The sequence below is a fragment of the Esox lucius genome, chromosome 21, assembly GCF_011004845.1.
Source record: "Esox lucius isolate fEsoLuc1 chromosome 21, fEsoLuc1.pri, whole genome shotgun sequence".
Classification (NCBI taxonomy): domain Eukaryota; kingdom Metazoa; phylum Chordata; class Actinopteri; order Esociformes; family Esocidae; genus Esox; species Esox lucius.
Genome location: NC_047589.1, coordinates 29,505,381 through 29,529,242, shown reverse-complemented (window position 1 = coordinate 29,529,242; position 23,862 = coordinate 29,505,381). Strand labels below are relative to the sequence as shown.

At 41.4% G+C, this 23,862-nt stretch overlaps 1 protein-coding gene across 20 annotated transcripts in view; it reads right to left on the bottom strand.

Annotated features, from left to right (window-relative positions):
• Positions 1-23,862, bottom strand: part of eya1 (EYA transcriptional coactivator and phosphatase 1) — a 101,275-nt gene that overhangs the window by 36,431 nt on the left and 40,982 nt on the right. For 2 of the 20 annotated variants that reach the window (XM_020042002.3, XM_020042010.3), the window contains exons 1-7: positions 22,601-22,904; positions 10,909-11,036; positions 9,735-9,800; positions 7,443-7,520; positions 5,876-5,942; positions 5,357-5,505; positions 3,688-3,825 (exon numbers count right to left, since the gene is read on the bottom strand). In XM_020042002.3, the coding sequence (XP_019897561.1) occupies positions 3,688-3,825; positions 5,357-5,505; positions 5,876-5,942; positions 7,443-7,520; positions 9,735-9,800; positions 10,909-11,032 (622 nt within the window). In that variant the 5' untranslated portion in view covers positions 11,033-11,036; positions 22,601-22,904. Of the gene's footprint in view, positions 1-3,687; positions 3,826-5,356; positions 5,506-5,875; positions 5,943-7,442; positions 7,521-8,608; positions 8,702-9,734; positions 9,801-10,908; positions 11,037-12,785; positions 12,795-12,816; positions 13,128-22,600; positions 22,905-23,862 lie in introns of those variants that run through there. The other 18 variants (XM_010885974.5, XM_020042012.3, XM_020042006.3 and 15 more) reach the window with 14 other exon arrangements.

Below are 23,862 nucleotides of genomic sequence, written 5' to 3'. Positions count from 1 at the left end.
CTGCAGACTGCTCACTGGGTGACACATTAGTTCATTATATATGCAGTTATTTCCATGAACTGAAGTGTGATCTCAGCAGAACAACAACTGACTGTATTCACATTCAAACCAAACCAAAGAGCACCGGAAATGTATTTATTTTATTCAGGGCTTTATTTTATTATCTGACACATCAAATTAAAAGGCCAAAACAAAATAGCGTCCCATTGCTGCTGTGGGTTGCGGACCAATGGGCTGTAGGCGTTTCACAGTCATGGAAGGTAGCAAACATGTAGTGGAACCAGCCAGTCCAACTGGATATTAAATGAAGGGGAAAGAGGATGGGGATGACCAGTGTCCTCACACATAACACTGAATGTGTTCCAGTGGAGCACTTGACGTTAAATATTGATTATACTGTACGCCATAAGCTAGCTTACTGAGTTATACTGTACACCATAAGCTAGCTTACTGAGTTATACTGTACGCCATAAGCTAGCTTACTGAGTTATACTGTACGCCATAAGCTAGCTTACTGAATTATACTGTACGCCATAAGCTAGCTTACTTAGTTATACTGTACACCATAAGCTAGCTTACTGAGTTATACTGTACACCATAAGCTAGCTTACTGAGTTATACTGTACACCATAAGCTAGCTTACTGAGTTATACTGTACGCCATAAGCTAGCTTACTGAGTTATACTGTACACCATAAGCTAGCTTACTGAGTTATACTGTACGCCATAAGCTAGCCTACTGAGTTAGCTAACATGAGTTGCTTGCTGCTTGGTGACGGGCAGGCGGACTGATCATTAATAACTTTCGGGGAATATGATTACACTTTTATGAAGCATCCTTTTGTCACGGAGAGTTAGCCTCCCCTTACTAATAGCTTTGCTACTTGTAAACAGTGGGAAAAGTCCAACATCACCACTCATGTGTCTGAAATTCACATGAGCATCACATTTGTGTTTGGATCGCTGGGCACAGCTCTTGGAAAAGAGTCCCGTGATACCTATGAACTTGATGGGCAATAATTTATATAGTATTATTAATAAATAGTTTACACTATTGGAAAACGTATATGCAATGCAAATCTTGCCACAAGCTTAGTTTAAAACTACCGTTGTGTAAAAGTGCTTCTAGAGTTGTACCAATCTAGATCCCACAGAGATGCCTTGGCCCCGTTCTCCTGTGGGCCCCCCCTCTCTCTTTGCCCCCCCCCTTCCTCTCTTGCCCTCACCCACCCCTTCTAACGCCCCTCCAGTACAATGACTTTGACTAGCGCCAAAGTCCTGTGGCATCAGACATGAAAGCAAAGTGTAAAAACATGAATCTATTCCTGACAGCTGACCACCGGCTGACACACACCACATACACAGAGACGTATCAGAAGAAGAAAAGCTTGTCTACTGCGCCCGGCAGGACCAGGTCTATATCTCCTAGCCTGTGTGTGTGATGGGATGGATAAGCTGGTGAGAGCGTGAGGATAATGGTGGGGTTGGAGGCTCTACTACGGTCTTTAAGCCAGTCAGGGGAGAGGGAGGCAGTGGTCAATCTGTCATCTGGAGAGCCAGCCCACGCCATTACTAACACGTTTAACTACTACCACGTGGTGTAGCCAGTGGACAGACAGAGAGACGTCTCTCTCTTTCCTTCGCTTAGTCTTTCTCTTTTTCTTTTCTATCAGAAAAGCAGAAGGAAAAGAAAAGGCAGAAGCACATCAAAATCTCTCTCTGCATTCAGGAAGGCAGGGAGTATTTGGTTAAGAGGAGAGTGAATGAGGATTCCTTGATTGCACACATACACTTTGGCTGTTATCCTGGCCTTATCTTTTTGTCTTTTCCACAACTTAGCGACGGTTAGCATCACTGTGATCTAATGTACTGCAGCTGGATTCATAGCTCTGCTGTATTTTAGATATGCTACAGTTGGCTAAAGCTTGGACAGCAGTTCTGGTTGATTAGTTAGTCTTGGCAAAAGATAGCTGTGGTTATACTTGACTACAGTTACTATATGGTTATCCTTGGCTAATTATACGTGATCATCCTCAACCACAGTTAGACATAGTAATCCTTCACCACAGTTAAATATAGTTATCCTTGACCAATCAGATATGGTTATCCTTCTCTAGAGTTAAATATAGTTATCCTTGACCAATCAGATATGGTTATCCTTCTCTAGAGTTAAATATGGTTGTCCTTGACCAATCAGATATGGTTATCCTTCTCTAGAGTTAAATATAGTTATCCTTGACCAATCAGATATGGTTATCCTTCTCTAGAGTTAAATATGGTTGTCCTTGACCAATCAGATATGGTTATCCTTCTCTAGAGTTAAATATAGTTATCCTTGACCAATCAGATATGGTTATCCTTCTCTAGAGTTAAATATAGTTATCCTTGACCAATCAGATATGGTTATCCTTCTCTAGAGTTAAATATAGTTATCCTTGACCAATCAGATATGGTTATCCTTCTCTAGAGTTAAATATAGTTATCTTTGACCAATCAGATATGGTTATCCTTCTCTAGAGTTAAATATAGTTATCCTTGACCAATCAGATATGGTTATCCTTCTCTAGAGTTAAATATGGTTGTCCTTGACCAATCCGATATGGTTATCCTTCATTACAGTAAAAAAATGATATCCTTGATAACATCCCCTTAAATGTCTGTTATGGGTGGTCGTCTGCTTCACTAGCTAGAAACAGTTATCCTTGACTAGATAGATACAGTAATCCTTCACTAGCCAGATATAGTAATCATTCACTACTAAGATCGTTATGCTTCACTGGTTAGATACAGTAATCCATCAACAGTTAGATAAAGTTATCCTTGACCCAGTTTGATACAATTATCCTTGACTAGATAGACACAGTTATCCTTGACTAGATAGATACAGTTATCCTTGACTAGATAGATACAGTTATCCTTGACTAGATAGACACAGTTATCCTTGACTAGATAGACACAGTTATCCTTGACTAGATAGATACAGTTATCCTTGACTAGACATTATGTAGTAATAACTGGTAGTAAGTCATGCGGTGTAATGTATCCTGTTAGAGAATGGAGGAAGTTCACCGAGCTTTGACAGCAAACAACCAGGGAAATACAACCTGGCAGCTAGCCTGCCTTATTTAAAAGAGAGACAGAGAGAAACAGAGAGAGACAGAGAGTGCTCTGAGCTGTGGAGAGACGTATATTTATCGGTGGCTTCTAGGCTATAAATCCCCACTGTCTCAGCTCTTAAACAAATACAAATATCACAGGGAGATAAAACAACAAAGGAGAGCCATGACTGGTGCCTCTTAAGGGCCATTATGTTTCCATCTGGGTTGATATATCTGAAGAGGGCAGAGGGAGAGTGGAACACATAAACGGCTGCTCATGGCGGACGATGTTCGGCACAGGCATTTGAGGAGGAGCGCTACAGGACACGGTGTGGGTGTTGTGAATTGGTCTATCGCTACTCTGGAAGTTGGGGGAGTAAGTCAGTTATATGCAATGGTGCCCCGTAGAAGTAATACTAGAAATGAAGAGAAAAATAGAGATGAAGATTTGAATAGAGAGTAATAGTCGAATATAGATGAGTTGAGGAAGGAAGATGGAGAAATGACAAAATGAGGAGCGGTGAAGGGAGGTGAGGAGCATTCCATCACATCCACTGGAGGACAGACCACTCGACAGGTGTGTTGCTCACCTTGCATCTGATAGCTGTATGGAGCCTGCCCCGTCTGAGGTGTGGTGAAACCAGAACTGTAGCTGAGGAAGCCTGCCTGTCCTGGGGACTGGGATTGGCTCAGGCCCCCCTCTGTCTTGATGCCTGCCCACAATGGACCTAAATCAGTTAGTGACACTCCATCGGTTTGATGCACTCACGACATACTTCCTTCAGGCAAGACAGCTCAGCGCGTCATCAGATTACACAGGCAGGTCAGGTCTGTTGCTCCGTTACGAACATAAGGGCTGATGTCATTGGTCACATGGCCATTTTGGAGATTTTTTTTTTAACTTGTGTAAATGAAGTCACTGCCTTTAACACTGTATGTAAAAGGCAGTCCAGTGAAACCCTCATGGTTAAAACATTTAAATATGGGAATATTAATATTGTTAACTGGTCCTCGTATTTGTAATCAGAGCATAAACTGGGGAGTAAAAAAAACAATGCTTAATATCTCTTGGAAGAAACTGTCATTCTCCAAAGGAGAGCGTTTCTTAACAGGAAGGCTGCTTTTTAACAAAGTGTATAAATGACTACTATGGAAACGAAGGAAACTGCTTTAATCAACGGGTAATTAAAGGCTTTATTTTTTATGACTATAAATCCAATTTAGTATTATATAAATTCAAATAAATATATAAAATATTGGTATCTTTGTAACTGTTGATATTAACAAATATTTTAATATCACTGTTCTAACAGATACAGGCAACTAAACAAACTAGACAGTATTACTGTGGTGTCTGTTTTTAGTCATATATTTTTACTCCCGGTTATATAAATTAGGCAAAACATTCTAAGCCATGCAAGGTTAATTAGCTGCTTGCCAATCAAATTGCACCCTATTTACAACATAAGTTCCCTCCTTTGGATACAAGCTCTATGTTAACCTGGTCAAAAAAGTGCACTATACTGGGAATATGGTGCACTTGTGAGATATTCCTGGTTGTTGTGAAAATGTTGTCGGGGTCAATGTCATCTAAAGCCTTTGGACAAATAATGAACCGTATCATGTCCTTTGGAGTTTTGCTTGTGATGCCTGAAGCTTTTTTCTTGTTTAGTAATGTATATTGGTTATCTTTACAATCTGAATGAATAAGCGATGTTTCTGGAAAGAAGATTGTGCAGGCACAAAACAATGACTCAGCAAAGCTACAGGACATGTTTGGTTTCATCGTGGGAACAACTATTTGTCCTGAGGTAAGAGTTTATTTGTTCCCTGTAATAGGATTGTGTTCACTATAGACAGTAGATAATGTTAATAGGTTTGGGTTTACCATAGATAGTAGGTAATATTAATATGTTTGGGTTCATTAAAGACACTTGATAATGTTGATAGGTTTGGTTTATTAAAGACAGTAGATAATGTTGATAGGTTTGGGCTCACTATAGGCAATAGATAATGTTAATAGGTTTGGGTTTGGCCAGGCTACTCAACAGGCAGCGAGTGTGCATGTGTACACGTGTGCGCGTTTGCATGTGCATGTGTGTGTGTGCGTGCGTTTGCATGTGCATGTGTGCGTGTGCGTGTGCGCATGTGTGTGTGCGTGCGTGTGCATGTGTGCGTGCATGTGTGTGTGCGTGTGTGTGTGTGCATGTGTGTGTGTGCGTACATGGGCAGCGTTCAGAGTGGTGTGTTCGGGCTCACCATAGGCAGGGATCCCGTAAGGCTGGCCGGGCTGAGCGTAGCTGGCGTAGGCTGCGGCTTGCTGCATACCTGTGGTGTACTGGGTCTGTCCATACGCAGCCATATTCTGGGATGAGGGGGTGGGGAGAATATGTGGATATGATCTGCTGCTTGAGACCAGAAACGAGGAGAACGAGAAAGAGAGAGAGAGAGAGAGGGATATTTCATTCCACAAAACCATAACAACTTTTGCTCACTAACCAATTCTCTGTGATTGTTCTAGTTAATCTTAAATAGCTGGCTGCAGCCCTTAAAGATAACCGTCATGCTGGCCCAGTAAACACTGCCAAAAGAATAATAAATCGCAAAGGAAATTTTTGCTAGATAATAATTAGAACAGATTCAGGAGTGCTCAAGCTGCAGACATGCAGGCAAACAAGTCGGAGAGAAACCTCCACATCTAGCAGCAGGATCTAATTAAAGGAGCCAAATGAACTTGAATGCTGCTTATTTTCTGAAGCAAAATAAAAGAAGCCTTACTTGGAAGGGTAAATCTGTGGGGAGAACTGGTGGGTTTGTCTTGGGCTGAAGCCACTGGTTCCAATAACTGAGAGAGTTGACAAGAAAAGAGGAGGCAAGCACATATTTAAACATTAAAGATATAAGGTAAATATTATTGTTCGGCAACAGAACTTCTGGATTCCTAGGATACAGTAATTGCGTTGCGTTACTCTATTTATTTGGCTAGGTTGAAAAACCGGAATGCAATAATGAAGTAAAATAATCAGGTAAAAACGTCAAGGGTTTATTCTGCTGACCGGCATTCATTATCTGCCCACTTACCCAACGGCCCCCTATTCCCCATATAGAGCACTACTCCTGATTATATAGAGACTCCGATGCTTCCATGACCACAGCCAGGGTGATGTAGGTCACAGGGCTGTGGTGAAAACTAGTGCACTCTATGGAGAGTAGCTTGGCATTTTGGTGTAGCCCCCCCATATCAACGGACCACATTGAAAGTGACATCACTGACTGCAGGTAATTAGTGCCGCCAGATAATGATCACTTCATGAAACACGCGACACACCACTGTGGTTCCGCTCACTAATCAGACCAACACAGAACTGCACTCATACACAAACGCACCAAGCTTTCTTTCCAGTTATACTGAAAAGCTATTATTAAAGTCAGGCCATATTTTAAACCATTGCAATCCTGCACATTTTGGCTAGTTAGGCTTTTAGAAAAAAAAAAGAAAGTAATGTTATCAATATAGAAATATGGTGTGAAATGAAGCAAACTAGGAAGAAATATTAAGATAATTCATAAAACATAAATAACATAAACAGTCAAATGACAAGAGTTCTAGAACACCTGTCTAGTTGATCAGCTAAGCAGGCGGTCTAAATGGGACCCTATTAGAGTAGCGCACTAATCTGAACCTTTGACATTGACCTTGGTCAAAAGGAGTGCACTATAAAATGAACAGGGTGTCATTAGGGGCGTCAGCTAGCTGTACGGCATGTCGTCTATGTAACTGAACGCTTGTAAGCCGCACAGAAATGCCTTATTAATATTGAACACATTTCCCACATCATCAGCAACACCTGCTACTGGTCGGACTGAACCTTGGACTTCTGAATGAGGCTCTCACACACACACAAACACACACACACACACACACACACAAACACACACACACAAACACACACACACACACACACACACACACACACACACAAACACACACACACACACACAAACACACACACACACACAAACACACACAAACACACACAAACACACACACACACCGCGTAGCTCAGACCAGGCTTCCTGTCCACCCAGGAGGGTCACGTTACAGCTTTTTATTAATATTGTCCAAGACACATGAAGTCATTGGAGTGATTGATGGAAGTGCAGAGCTAACACATTGAGCACTCAGTTAAACAGTTACACAAGTCAGGCCGAATGGACAGGGGCAGTGAGTGACAGACGCCCCTTCAGGAGTCGTGTGATATGGAAAGGAGATAATATGTGCAAAGACACAGACAGACACAGCTGAGAGAGAGAAAAAAACGTGCATTTGGTTTTTCTGGCTCACCTGAACCTGAGAAGCTGTCGAGGGTAGTGTCAACCACTGGGTTGGTGATGTCACTGCTGCTCATCGGTTCTGTTTTAACTGAGAAGACAACATAAACACCGTTAGAGCACAAACACACACACACACACACACACACACAACTACATCTAAATTACACACACTATACACAAACTACACACTATTGCTCTTGTTTTATGTGTGTGGGATTTAGCATTTTACTGCCTTTTACTAGGGTGCTAAAATAGTCATGTGTTAGGAGATATATGACTGTTCATATTTTTACAATTTTAACATGTTCCTTTGTTCTTTTCTTTTTAATGTTTTTCCTATAGAAATAAATAATCTATTAAAAGTTAGTGTCATCACATTAATAAACAGCATGTGGTTTTGGATTCAACATTTATTCCTATCCGGACATCATTTCTATTTCTGTGATGGATTACATTTAATTTGATGAAAGTTAATCGTAACAGTTACTCAATTACACTAAGAAAAATAACTTCCTCATTTTTCATCATTAATATGACATAACTAGACATAGGGTCCCAGACATAGGGTACCAGACATAGGGTACTAGACATAGGGTCCTAGACATAGGGTACCAGACATAGGGTCCTAGACATAGGGTACTAGACATAGGGTACTAGACATAGGGTACTAGACATAGGGTACTAGACATAGGGTATTAGACTTAGGGTATTAGACATAGGGTACTAGACATAGGGTACTAGACATAGGGTATTAGACATAGGGTACTAGACATAGGGTACTAGACATAGGGTACTAGACATAGGGTATTAGACATAGGGTATTAGACATAGGGTATTAGACATAGGGTATTAGACATAGGGTTGTTGAATGCCCATCATTTTCCCAAACAGGAAATGTAAGGAATTTAAGTAGCTGAGATTTTGCAACCCTTTAAGAAAATAAAATGTGCTATTAATTATGTATGCACATTTCATCAGTCCCCATCCACAATGTGTGCATGCACTATTAAAATGTTACTTCAACAGCCACAGGCAGATAGAAGTCCATCAAAATATTTACCCATCAATCAATTGATTCAATCAAAAAGTAATCAATGAATAAATATGGAATTAACAGTATATCCAATTAACCAATTAAGTAAATCATTTATGGTCACTAATTACTGGATGGCTTACCCCAGGTTAGAATGTAGCAGGTATCAGGGGAAAGACAGGCAAACACAGTCAGAGTCAATGGTGTGATTTGATACTGTTACTGTAAATGGGCCCCTGCATGTAAGGAGTGCAAATACGATTGAAACGTCAAGACAATGTATGGGGTATAAAATGGGTTTTAAGACTGTAGCGAACCCAGGCTGACCCCACGCCCCGCTGAGCAGCTCAGAGCAACACTGATAGCTCAATAGAGAGGATTTCACAGACTTCAGACACCTCGGGAATCTCAGAAACTTTGAAATCAATCCACTGGACTTCAGGCAGTGAGCGGGAGGTGTGTGTATGTACGTGTGTGTGTGTGTGTGGGGGGGGGGGTGATAGAAGGGGGGAGGGGTGCATCTTTCTTTGGTAAAACAAACTGACAAAATGTGGGTGAAAGGAGTCATGCTCGGCTGGGGTATGGAATGTAACCCTGGTGGTTCTGAAGAAGCCTTCACCTGTCATGTTTAACATGTTTCCACAATGATGTCTGTTCTGAGGAACACATGCTGATGGCAGGCGAGGAGGGACAACACACCAACACTTACTCCTTAAAGGACAGCCGGGATTATATCATTTGGGGAAATATGCTGTTTGTGTCCAATATACCGGCTAGTGGTGGAAAACGGTGGTGTAACGGAGGCACGATCGTACACACACACACACACACACACACACACACGCAGACGCAGGGTGGCACAGAGTAGCACACAATAACCAATGCATTTAAATCACACGGCACGAAACAAAGTAAAAAAAATAAAAATAGACAAATAAAACACTGCACAGAATGCATGTCCACAGTCTCGATGAACCACAACCAGCCAGCCTCAAACCATGCTTCAAAACAATGTCCACGAACACCTAGCATGACATTGACACAGAGGAGATCCCAATGAAAGGAACAATAGTTGAAGCAACTGTTTGAATCGAAACATAAATGAACAAAGGGGATTTAATGCGTTTTGCTTTCTTAATCAGTCTCTTCACAGAGGGGCTCAAAAGTGCGAGTAACACTTTTGTCCTTGTTTCCCTCTTTTTGGTCTTTCAAACGTGAAACAGCAAGTATTATCCTTTCATTGTGTGTCATCAGCAGAGGTGCACAAACCTGGAGCAGACTGAGAACCAGAGCTTAGTAACCAGTCAGCTGTGGTGAGCATGGTGATGCTATCACCTATGGGAAAGAGGACGGCAGAGAACACACGTCAGTCGGACCTGACCGAGCGCTGCAGGCGCCTTGTCCTGCGCAGAGGAAGAGGAAACACTGGTCGCATCCCAAATGGCACCCTGTCCACTTCATAGGTCACTGCTTAGGACAAACCTCCGGTCAAATGGAGTGCAGCGTGAAGCAATCAGGATGCTATTTAGGAAGCAGGCAGTGCCTGAACCACGGAAGGATTTTCTCCTTTTCCTCTCAAGACGCCAGTTTGTGACCACTTTTAAGAGCTGATGTGGGTCTGCGATAGGGCTTTCCCCTCCTGCGAGGTTGAGCTAGGTCAGCGAAACAGAGCACTGGTTTAAACTGACTGAACGAACCAACTCACCTGAGTCAATAGGGCCGCGGGGCATGCAAACCACATACAAAGTTCAACTATTTTCATACCGTGGAGCTTTTGAATAATTACATGGGTTCCTAAACATACAGCTAATAACCCCTCAGTAAACGCAGGCACAAAAGCAGCATAGGATTTACAAAGCAGATAGTTTTCCTATCATTTTCATATCAGGAGAAACCATATACGCTGCAACATAACCATCCCGTCCCTCTCAGAGAGGCCGACTGGTAGGAGATTTGGGAGTAGTGGTACATTGGCTGTGTTGACTTTGATAATGGAAAACAGATCCGGTTCTCCACGGAGTAACACCTGCAGAAGCTTTATCGCTGTTCAGGACTTTCACGACTTAGCAGATGCATAAACGCCACACAGGAGGAACAGGGAGGTGAAAAAGTCCCGCACAAACTGAAATGATACAACCGATGAAAGCCTGACGCGATCCGGGACAATGGCCGTGACACAACAATGGACGCTTCTGCGCCGCGATAATTGTCCACATGGAGACAAACCGGTGCGTCGAGAATAACTCAAGTTTCATCACAGCCATTGTTTTGGAGTTGGACGTGTTGCATCGGCCGCGCAACCTCACTGAATTCCCTACGACACCTCCGAGAGCTCCTAGCAGTCAGACTCTACCCTAGCCTATCCATATCCCTCAGAGGTCAGAGTATATTAAGGGGGACAGAGAGAGAGAGGCATTAAGGAGGAAAAGCCCTGAGCACATACCTTCTGTGCCATTGGGGGTCATATGATTTGTAGTAATATGGGAGTTGTCCAGGCTGGGACCACTAGGGGATTCACTGCTTCCACTTAAACGGCTGTGAGGACTGGCTAGATCCTGCATGTCCATAGACCTGACAGACGAGACACACACACACACGCACGGACATGCACGTGGACGCGCATACACACACGCATACAGGGTCACACACACACACAAAAAGACACACACAGTTACTCACAGAGACCATCAAGGGAAGACAAATGAAAAATCTAGCCAATAAATGTTTCAGGCTTAAACCCACTGCAGGGTAAAGCTGTTTAGATTTTTTTTTCTTTTCACAGAACCAAAAGTAACTAAATTGAATATTTGTACTTTATTAGAAGCTAGATGCATGCTTACGATCAATAAATTAAGCAAAGGTATGGAAAGCACTGAGGAAAGCATATTTAAAATATGCACACAGTTCTGTTCGTCTCATTAAAATGAAATACCTTTTAATATAACAAAGCACAAAATAGCACAATATCAACATAACAATCATTCAAATTACACTAATGCTGCTTGACAATTCAAATAAAAAAACACCACAATTTTACAGTAAACTTAATACCAATAAAATGTAGATTATCATAGCATATTGATAATCATTTGGATTTAATTTTAAATTCACTTCACAAACCTGTAGAGATAAAACAACAAGTCCCAGTGTTTCAAACAGTTTGGAAAAGAGGTGTTCTTTCACACACTCACACCACGCTGGTGGATGGATGCAGCGACATCAGTCTGTCGTCAAGTAGTAATACAGACATCCCTAGTAATATAGACATCCCTATTTCACAGCCTGAACACAGTCTAATTGGAGGCTCAGGTCGGCCTCATATATTTGCTGGAGGATCTCTAAACGATTCCACAAGCAGCAAGCTAGAGCGCTTCTCTGATTTCAGAGCGAGAGCTCTGAATGATTCTAAAGTGGAGAGAGATGAGGAGAAGGCCTCGTTAATGGGACATTTGTTGACTCTGGCAACAATCTTAATTGCTTCTGTGTTTAAGACATTATTCCATCAGATCATTGTTGCCGTGGGAGTCTGTTAAGCATAGCACAGTGTGGTGAGCGACAACAGGCCGGGAATTAAGCTGAAATCACGGCCACAACTTTTACCTCAAATTTGTCAGGGTTCCCAATGCAATGCAATGTCTTCAATAAAGACATTTCTGGAATATTAAATGGCCGTTCCAATTAGTTTTAAACAGTCTGGAGGTCTATTATGGATAACTGTTTTGCTTTTTCTTTGTATGTGGAAGCAGAACAGAAATATCAATATAAGGTAAACACAAGGAATATGTCAATTATATGAATGTTTTCTCAAAATGTTGGTATGGACAGAGACATGGAAAATGACTGTTTGCTTTTAAAATAATCTAAGAATAAACATAAAAACAGATCAATACATTGAGTTTTTATATAGTTCTTTTGTCCAACTTCTTCAAAACCAAATAATAGATTTTAGCAACAACAAAAAACAAAACAATATAGAAATACAAAATTGTTTATAATATTAAAATCTCTGTTTTGCAAATGGACAAATGGTAGGCAACCTTTCCTGTCCAGAAAAACATGGTCCTCACACCCAAAAGAAGACAACAGACAGCAAAGAAACCTTTCCACGGGGACAATATCCACAAGAAAATGGCTGTATTAGATTAACAAAACACCTTCATCTGTTGCTCAAAAAACACTCTCAATTCTCTCTCCTAATGTTGCACTTTTTCCAGCAGTAAGATTATAAATTCTCCTCTCATTTAGCCCTTTAACTGAGGTTAATGGCTTTTTAGTGATTTTGCTGTTAATGTCTCTCTCACCCTCTTTTCATCTCCCTACCTGTCTTGTGCTGGCCCAACTCTGCTCTTACCTGGATAGACGGAGCGCCTCGGAATCATCTGAACCAGACTTCCTCTCTCTCTCGCTCTCTCTCTCTCTCTCTCTCTCTCAGGTTTTTTTGTCTTTCCACCTGCCCGATCAGAAACACTGTCCCTCCTTGTTATTTGAGCTCCAGCTTTGTGTCACTGTCCAGACCCATCCATGATACAATAGAGCTGCTCTGAGAAAACATTATTGTTATTGTCTCTCAGAGTGGGAAGAGAAGGCTGGTCGCACTGGGAACAGGAACAGAGGAGCACATTGTCTCTTTCCAGAATCTCTCTTTCAGCCCTTCTCTCTCTCTCTCTTCTCCTAACACTGCTGTTTCTTCCTCTCCTCCCTCATACAGGTCTTCCCTCTCACTACCTCCCTCCCTCCCTCATCCTCGAGGGAGGGGAGAGCAGCCAAATGACGGAAAGGTGATTCATCATTGGTCTACGACAGCTGCAAACTGGATTAGCCCTCCCCCAATCAACAAGCAAAGAGGACTTAGCCAAGGTAAGCAGGAAGGGGAGGGGGCGGAGGCCTGGGGTGGGTGAGGGGGTGGGGGCCGTGCGGTGAAGGAGGGTGGAGGGATGTGGGAGTAGCCTGGAGGTGAAAAGGTAGTTTGCTCCCGCTAGCTGCTGGACGGAGGGAGGGAGGGAGGGAGGGAGACTTGTTGAGCAGAGGCCGGTGAGGTGTGACGCCCCTATAGCATCTTCAGCAGATCTTTCATCTGCAATTGACACTATCTGAAATTTATCTGCACTTCGCTCTCTCTTCCCCTCAGTAGCGGAACACTGACAGCCCTTAATGACCGGCAGGGCTGCTCTGGTACTGGCCTCGGGCCTGTCCCGGCCTGGGGCAACAGAACACAGCTATATACACATGAAGAGGAACTAATTGCACCCAGTGCCCTTTTTAGTGTACTACATTTGTCATAGGGCTCAGGTCAAAGTAGTGTGCTACATAGGGAATAGGGTGTCATTGGGGATTCAGACCTAAACAATTTAAGGGGTAGATGGTCCTGGACCATAATCACTACACACACACATCCAGAGGATCGGTCCTTTTCCTTATTTCTATAATCACACACACACACATACACACACACACACACACACACACACATTAAAGGGGGCACTTCAGAGGCTCCCAGATCAGTGGTGCATGAGAGCGCGATACGGGAAACAAGAGCAGGGAGAGCATATGGAGCCACATATGTTTCCTATGACTACATTATTACACTCCCCTATACGTTTCCTATGACTCTACATTATTACACTCCCCCATATGTTTCCTATGACTCTACATTATTACACTCCCCCATATGTTTCCTATGACTCTACATTATTACACTCCCCCATATGTTTCCTATGACTCTACATTATTACACTCCCCCATATGTTTCCTATGACTCTACATTATTATACTCCCCATACGTTTCCTATGACTCTACATTATTACACTCCCCATACGTTTCCTATGACTCTACATTATTACACTCCACCATACGTTTCCTATGACTCTACATTATTACACTCCACCATACGTTTCCTATGTCCTTACATTATTACACTCCCCCCATATGTTTCCTATGACTCTACATTATTACACTCCACCATACGTTTCTTATGTCTCTACATTATTGCACACCCCCATACGTCTCCTACTAATTATGTAGAGGCATAGGAAACAATGTGAAGGGGTATAGTAATGTAGTTGCCATAGGAAACATGAGGGAGTGTAATAACGTGGTCATAGGAAATGTATTGGGGAGTGTAATAATGTAGAGTCTTAGGAAACATATGGGGGAGTGTAATAATGTAGTCATATGAAAAATATGGGGGAGTGTAAGAATATAGAGTCATAGGAAACATAATGGGAAGTGTAATAATGTAGAGTCTCAATGTTTCCTATGACTCTACATTATTACCAACCATTATTTTTTACGAGTCTGCAATATTAGACTCCTTCATGTTTCCTATGACTCTACATTATTACACTCCTTCATATATTACATATGAGCATACATTATTAGACTAATTCATCTGTTTCCTATGACTACATTATTACACTCCGTATGTTTCTTATGACTCCACATTACACTCCTTCATATATTTCCCATGACTCTACAATATTACACTCATGTACATTATTAGTCTCCTTCATGTTTTCTATGACTCTACAATATTACACTCCTTCATGTTTACTATGACTCTACATTATTACACTCCATGTTTACTATGACTCTGCATTATTACACTCCTTCATGTTTACTATGAGTCTGCATTATTACACTCCTTCATATGTTTCCTATTACTCAACATTATTACACTCCTTCATGTTTCCTATGACTCTACATAAGACTCCTTTATATGTTTCCTGACTACATTATTACTCTTCTTCATATGTTTCCTATGATGTTACAAATGCCTTTATCATAATCCATATGTTTCCTTTGACGCTACGAATGCCTTTATAATCCTCCATATGTTTCATATGATGCTATGAATGGTTTTCTTACTCCTTTTCTGTCTGACAGGTCCATTTTATTGTCATCTATCTCTATCCTCCACCCCTTCTTTCCTCCTCTCTCACTCTCTCTTCTCTACTTCATCTTTTCTCTCTCCTTTTTCTCAGTCATCAATCTAAACCATATACAACCATGGTAATAACCCTATATCAGTCCGACTCAGGCCAAGTGCAGTGATTTAGGGGACAAGCCAAATCAGAACATAGAAAGAGCCTTTTAGGTTAGACCTTCTAACCCTCTAACCCAAGCAATTTCAATGGTGATGCCGGCTCTATTTCATTTTCTATGGTCCAGAAAAGAAGGGAAGAAAATATTATTTAAAAACTATATAAAACCAAGGAACCCGGGCATGTATGTTTAAGACTGACTGTTTACATGGGCAGAAGGTAATCTGAGCTGCGTGCTCTAAAGTTTTTTTTTTTTTTGTTCTTTCGACAGGCTTTGCTCTTCGCACCACAGCCGAGCCTTCATGAATACCTTCCAGAATGAATGTTTGCCCATTCCGCTCTCTATTTCATTCTCTTTTTTTGTGTCTCCCTCTTTCTATCTCTGTCCCTCTGTATCTCTCTCCCACACTCTATCTGTCTCTCTCAGTCTTCCCTTCTCTATCTCTCACACACTCTCAGCTCAGCCATCTTGTTGTAATAATCATTACACATCATCATGTTCTACAGAGACAATACAGCCACAGATAGCAACCTCACCCAACCTCACAGGTCGGGGCTACTGTTTTACTGATCGAGACGATGAGGAGAATGAAATACTGTTTTCATTACAAATGAAAGTGCAGTTAGGTAAAAAAGGGGTCTCACCCATTAAAATGCCAAGCAGAGAGAGAGGGTGGGAGAGTCAGAGGAGAGTGAGAGAGAGACAGGGGGAGACAGGGAAAGTAGTGTGTAGTTAGTGTCTGGTGATTGGGGTTGGTCTGTGTGTAAATTCATAACCATGCAGGTCTCAACCATAGTCAGCTCTTTTCCATATCTCAAGCTCATCTGAGGACTGATTCTGCAAAATGTAAATCATGATGGTGCAATGTAACTGACTGTTAAACATCCACTGTGTCCGCGTTTTAATACTATCTGTGGCTAACAAATAAACCCAGCACTATGACCACCCGAGCTCCGTCACGTGAAGCAAGCCAGGTGAAGAAGGTGGAGGGACGGCAGAGAGGGGGGTTTTAAAAGCAAAAACAAGCCCTTGTTCTGCACCGCTAAATATTTCTTGTTTAAAAAGGAGAGCGGGCGGCAGCATTCAGCATCTTTGATGTTGCTCTCCACTCAGCCTGAACCAGTGGCTCTTTGAAGCCCGGAGAACAAAGCTACAGCGACGCTAGGTGAAGCGCTGGAGGTGTCATCAAAAACAAACCTAACACCAAATGCCACACTGCTCACTAGTGAGTGCCTGGCCTTCAGCCTAAAGTAGGGCAAGACACAGTGAATAGGGAGTTCTTTGCGCCCTAAGAAGCTCCCCGGTGTTTGCGCCCAGGCAGGCGGGGGACTTCTTGTTGCGCTTTACTTATTCCCAGTCCTGCGTTACCCCTGGCCTCCTCGACCAACACAGCAGAGAGGTCCCCCGGTTTGTTTTAATGTGTTTCAATACATTTCGACGTTTTCTTGCAGGTTGGTCCGGGGGGGGGGGGGGGCAGAGTTCACCTGTGTTATTCCAGTGTCGGGATTAAAAAAGGCTCATAGGATTTGATTTGTCGTTGATAGATAAAGAATGACGTCACCCTGTTGCCGTACAGCACCACTATGAACATTTAGGTTTATATAATACCACCTCTACAGGGTCACATACAGGTCAGTCTGGAAGAGTGACATTATTTAAGGTAGGAGACGGATGGATGGATGGATGCATCGTTTTCACTTCACCAAGGAAACATCTGAGAAGAATCCACCAGAGCAGAAATGAGAGAATGCTAAGGGATGTATCTCTGCCCCCCCGGTCCTTCCACACGTTACACTCCGCAACTTTCACTAGATCTACATTTTACAGAGCCCAGAGTGCATATCCCTTTGAATTCTACAGACTAGACAAAAGGCACCATGTGTTGCGAGTTACAAGTTTACGAAAAACGCTTTAATCAAAATAACTTTAAAACAACTAATCCATCTATCTGAGCCGTTCAGCTGGGTCCACGGGGCTCCGTGGTGGCCGAGGAGAAACAAATCCACTGGGGAAGAATGTAGATGCAGACAACAATTGAATACAGATGTGGAGGGGGGGATTATACACAGTTTACAAAATTCTACACTTCACTTGTGTCTACCGATGAGATACGCTGCCCCGCCAACAAACAACACATTGATGTAACTTTTTTGTATGCATGGATTTTCTCAAAACTGGCCGTTTAAAAATAAAAGGCTACAAGACACACAAAAGATGTATTTATATTTTGGATCAAGAAAATTATCTGTGAGAAATGGCCTGCTATAAAAAAAGAAAATATCCTATATCCTATACCTACATTATATCTATCCATCTATTTATCAATCTGTCTGTCTATCTGCCTCTTTGTCTATCTATCTACAATATTACATCTGTCCATCTATAAGTATATCTCTAGGCTACATATTTCCATCTAAATACTGAAATATAGTTGAATTATAATCAATATAGTTGAATTATAATCTAATGTAATATATATAATTTTTGTATTAAAATAAATGTATTTTTGCATGTCTAATGAAACATTTCATATTAACATATTACACCATTTTTACACTCAAAAGAAAATACAATTATTATTTTCAATTTTAATTATTATTTTCAATTTCAACGACACCGAAATGTGGCCAGGTAACAGAAGCCCGCTGTTAACTCCAAATGAAACGTATAACAGCATTAATCTAAGGAAGCACACAGCAAGGCCAATTTAAGAATTGGTACGTATCTGTAATTAAAAGGTCTAATTTCTAACAGATGTGGGAGCTTGTTGATGTGTAATTTGTCTCTCTCATTTTGTTCAATCTGACATGCTGTTCCAACAACCCACTGAATAGCTACATTAAACCTGTTAATATTGTGCTCTTCAACCCTCCAAATGATTTCCAGAAGGCCAGTTCGGCTTTGAGAGCCCATCAAACAACATTTAAGGTAGACATTTTATCACACCCTCCCTACCGCAATGCCACGGCTGCCACAGACAGACAGAGACCGAGTTAAAGCCAAAGCTAATTTACTACAAACTACAATGCTTCTGCGTAAATGGACGCACCAGGAGGACATGTACTACAGCATGCTTTCAAGCATGATAATACCCTGAAATTAAACAATCTGACATTTGCATTTAAGCAATGTTAACTCAACACTGTTTAGCACATTGGTCTTTATACGTATTCATTACTTTTTCGGTTCTCTGGATCACTATACCGCGTAAAAAGGACCAAATGTATGAAAAATGTATTTTGGATAATCCCAAGAAAATCACGAAGGGATCAATCGTGGAGGGAAAAACATGAATCACCTTGCCCACAACTCCAGTCAACTCCTGCTTTGTCCAATACCTAAGACGTCAGATTCCTTATCAGGATGCAGAAGATAAACATGACCAGCGCTGCAAAGTAACAGTTATGCAGCATAACAGATAGCAGGGAGGAGAAGAACACAGAGCGGGGGTTGACAACAGTCAACACTGATCCTAAAGCTCCACTTCCTGCTCTTTGGGACACATTCTCCTGAAGCCAAACAGCGACGCGTTAACAAAATAACAACCATCCGTATTTAGTAAACACCCCGGGACCCATAATCACCCATGACAGGGGTATGGGGGCAGGGTTCCCATCCTTACTCCCCCTCTCCCATGCTCTCTCTCGGTCTCTCAACCCTATTTCTCTCTGTCATAAACAGTATCAATTAACCCTGTGTCTTTCACCGGCCTCCATCTTCAGCTCTAAAGGATGAGGAAAAAGACTGCCTGGGAGCTTGACCCGAACGGCGGCACACAGGATCGTACACACACACACACACACACACACACACACACGGAAGCCATCGGCAATCAACAGCAGCTTCCAAAGGCAAACAATGCTTCCTCTTTCGTCCCGGCGGCCGACCAACTGACCAGCCAAGTCAATTACGGCCCATAGTACTACAACTACTAACATTAGTACTATTAACATTACTACCACTACTACTAACACTACAAATATTACTACAGATACTACTACTAATACTATTAAAATGACTACCACTACTACTAAAACTACTACAGCTACTACCACTAGTACTATTAATATTACTACGACTACTACTAAAACTTCTACAGCTACTACCACTAATACTATTATAATTACTACGACTACTACTAAAACTACTACAGCTACTACCACTAATACTATTAAAATGACTACTGCTAAAACTGCAAGAATTACTACAGATACTACCACTAATACTATTAAAATGACTACCACTACTACTAAAACTACTACAGCTACAACCACTAGTATTATTAAAATGACTACCACTACTACTAAAACTACTACAGCTACTACCACTAATACTATTAAAATTACTACAACTACTACTAAAACTACTACAGCTACTAACACTAGTATTATTAATATTACTACAACTACTACTAAAGCTACAATTGCTATTATTTCTATTACAAATATTGTTACTTTACATGTATTACCACTTCTACTACTATTACCACTACCACTACTAAAACTGCTAGTAATACTACTACTACTACTACATTTCTGTGTTAGCCACTGGTGCAGTGGGAGCGGTGGTTAGCTGGTTGCTTCTCTCCCAGCAGTGTCCCTGAGCACGCCATATTAAAGTAAATACTGTGAGTAAACATCCCAAATCAGCCCACTCATTATCCCTTAATTGGATAAACAGGCCTATTGTGTGAGTGAATGGGTGGTAGCAGGCTGCCTGCCGAATAGAGCCAGAAAACCCATGCTCACCAGGGCCTTGTTTTGTCTATTACATCCAGGGAGAGAAAGACACAGAAAGTAGAGTTAACCACCCTTCTATCAAAAATGAACCAGACAGACTTCTGTCACTCCACCATCATCAAGTAGCTGATGGATGTAACACTTAAAACAGAATGTAAAAAAATTAAATAATGGAAAGTAGCATTTGATTTAACAGAGATCAAAATGCTGCGCAGACAATAATAACTACCCGTAGTCACTCTGCCTTCTCTGATCTACTCCCCTACAACATCCTTGAATTAGGAAGGCTGCCCTGTGCTGTTCTGTGCTGTAAGTCGCTCTGCGTAAGTGTGTTTGCTAAATCTACATATTTTTAAATGTACACTTTACTATAGCCTGCAAACTGACTGTAGAAGGAAGCAATACGACCACATTAAAAAACCTCATTCAACCAGAACAGCTACACTTTTAACATTTCATCCTTAGTCAACTACACATTCACTCAGAGATTCTCGGACTACAGCTGAGTATAATACATCGATTAAAATAAGATGGAAATGTCCCTCCTGTATTATATCTGCAGAAGTACTGTGTAAGTACTCAGCATCATTTAGTGTAATTTAGAACAGTACATTAGAAAAGCGTAGAGTATTATAGTTTAGTGTAGTACAGGTTTGTGAATTGCAAATTAGTATATTAAACTAAAATAAATTATTCTAAAAATAATACATTGCAGTAAAGTAAAATATAGTGTATTAGAGTACAGAAAAGTATTTTACATCAAAGTACAATATACTATATCATAGCATAGAACATAGCATAGATACAGCATATTATAGTATAGCGTAGCGTACAGAATACAATAACAGTATAATATTATAGCGCATTGTAATGTAATGTAGCAGGCCTTGCTGTTAGCTAAGGCCTCTGAGCTAGATCAGGCTATAGGAAGTGCTTGGCAGTGGGGTGGCTGGCCATTGTCTTGGGTCATGGAGGTTTTGCGAGGCCGAGGCCATGGAAGCTACACAGCCCTGGCTAAAACCACTCATCTGTGGGTCGGAGGAGCATTCCTCACCAGGCTGCACGGAGCAGATGGCAGTGCATGTCAACCGCCTTTACTGGCTTGCTGTTGTTTATTCTGCCAGTGGACATGGGACTCCTGCAGAGGCTGGTATGTTTTGCTTTGCCGCACTGGAAATGGAAATTGGGAACGAGGTGCACGGGTATCCTATCACACTTGGAAATGCAGGAAGCGATTGTGATTCTTACGAAGCATTAGAAGCAAGTTTTAGAAGTTTTTTGTTTTTATTTTTAGAGTTTGAGAAGAAAAGGGTTTGTGTCTGTCATTGTTAAACTAAAACCAAAACTTGAAATTAGATTTGTGCATGACTAGAACATTTTTTGATGTTTAGAAATATTATTTGATAATTAAGTCAGGGTTGAATTGGGTTCTGTAAAAGGAAAGCCAAATTGTAAATATACATGGTGTAAAATAATATATGTTATTCATGCAATAAATTATGTACTTAATTTAATTGTAAAGAGAAGATTATATAATAAAGTACTATTTTTTTTATATACACACACATATACATATATATATATATATATATAAATGAAATTGTATTAACATTTGCAAGTTCATATTATCAAACAAACCCATATGTTGCAAGTTTTACTACTTGAGTATTACAAGTATTTCTGTATTAATCTTTTTAATGCCAATACGGTTATTTCAAGACCACTCCTTCAGGGTGTAATATTGTTAAAAAAAATCAGAATATCACTTTACACTAAAATACAAACATAACTTTGGAAGTAAAACAAATAACTTTAGTCAATTGCTATTTGCGATGTGGATGAATCATTTCATGAACTAACCACAACAGTGGTTGTTCAAGTTGGCCTGTATTTTAACATGATGACTTGGCCTGTATTTTAAACTGATAAATTGGCCTGTATTTTAAACTGATAAATTGGCCTATATTTTAAAACAATAACTTGGCCTACCTTTTAAACTGATATTTTGGCCTGTATTTTAACATGATAACTTGGTCCACATTTTAAACTGATAACTTGGCCTACATTTAAATGTTAACATGTCATGTATACTCAAAACAAGGTGTTAAAACTATTTCATGGATACAAATAAATACTGGCAACTACATCAACCTTTTAATGTTAACTTATTCATATGACACCTCAATTATTTACATTCTCACAGTTTTCTACATGGATAGAGTGTAGTGATAGCAAGCTAGGAGCAGAGTGTAGGTTTAAAATAAAACGTGATATTGCACAGCCTGTGACAGACATCCAGAGACAAACAATGGAACAGCAAGATAAAAAATATGGCATTTAGAAGTCCTACTCACTCCAGTGATGGTGAAATCCCTGTACTTTGCAGCTATCCCTTCCTTTAAGTTTCTTTATAATCTTCTACAGGCAAATCTGTCCAGTCCAGAACAACAAGAAGAAACTAAATGAAAAAATAAGTTCTTAAAGGGCTGGCAGAACGTGTAAAGCAACTAATGACCGGCTACAAGACAACTTTTTTCTTTTTCATTTTAAGTCTCAGAACCTACGGAGCCCAGATACACTAGTTGGTATCTCAAGAGACCAAGTCGTAGTGAGAACGAGTGCTGTCCGATTACTGCTTCAGGCAGTGTCTACAGAGAGTCTGAGAGAGAAGGGAGAAGAAAAAAAAGACAGGGAGGGATGGAGGGAGGGAGAAAAGCTGTGAGGGGAGGGAGTGGGAGTGGAGGGAGGGAGGGGAGGGAGAATGAGAGAGAGAGGGCTGCTGTTTGAAAGAGCAGTAAGTTGCTGCAGGCAGTAAGGCCGTCTCACAGAGAGACTTGGGTTATGGACAGAGGAGGCACGAGGGAGCCGTGTCTTAAACCGACTTCCAACATGTCACTCATTCAGTCAGTGCTACACAGCTATAGGCAAAAAGACCACTAGCCCCCTGCCCCCTCTGTGCCTCCAGATCCTACCTGTGATAGTAAGACAATGGGTCGTATCCCAAATAACAGTATGTGGGGGACTACCTTTGCCCAGAGACACACGGAGCAGTTCAGGCCACGGAGCGAGAGGGCAGCCCTGTCCTCTGGATGTCCAGGCTCGGAGAACAGCCACGGGGCCTCTCATCTTCCTGGTCCCCTTTTTTTAATCTCCCATTGTTGTTGTTATTCTTTCTCCACCTCCACCAGAAACCACATTTCAACCCACCCTCGTCTCTGTCCAGGCCGTGTTGATTTTTAAGGAACATTCGCAGGTAAACAGGACTGATCTAGAAGTCATTAGGCGGTGCTACGAGCAGGTTGTGGAGGCCAGGGGGTTTTGTGGATCTGCCTCCACCAGGCCCCCCTCGGCTGGGCTGCATCAGTCCACGTCTCCTTCCCTCAGCAGCCCAGTGGAAGAACTCCATCAACATGTACACACCATGACAGGGATGTGCCTCAGTGTGTGTGTGTGTGTGAGTGTGTGTGTGTGTGTGTGCTAGGTAATGACTGCCTCCCATCCGCTCTAGGTAATTATTTCAACTGGTCGACATGGCAACACAAGGCCAAAGTAGTGATGAGGGTTATACCATCATCCTAAACACTTAACGACTCCCAAATCGACCCCTGCTCACAGG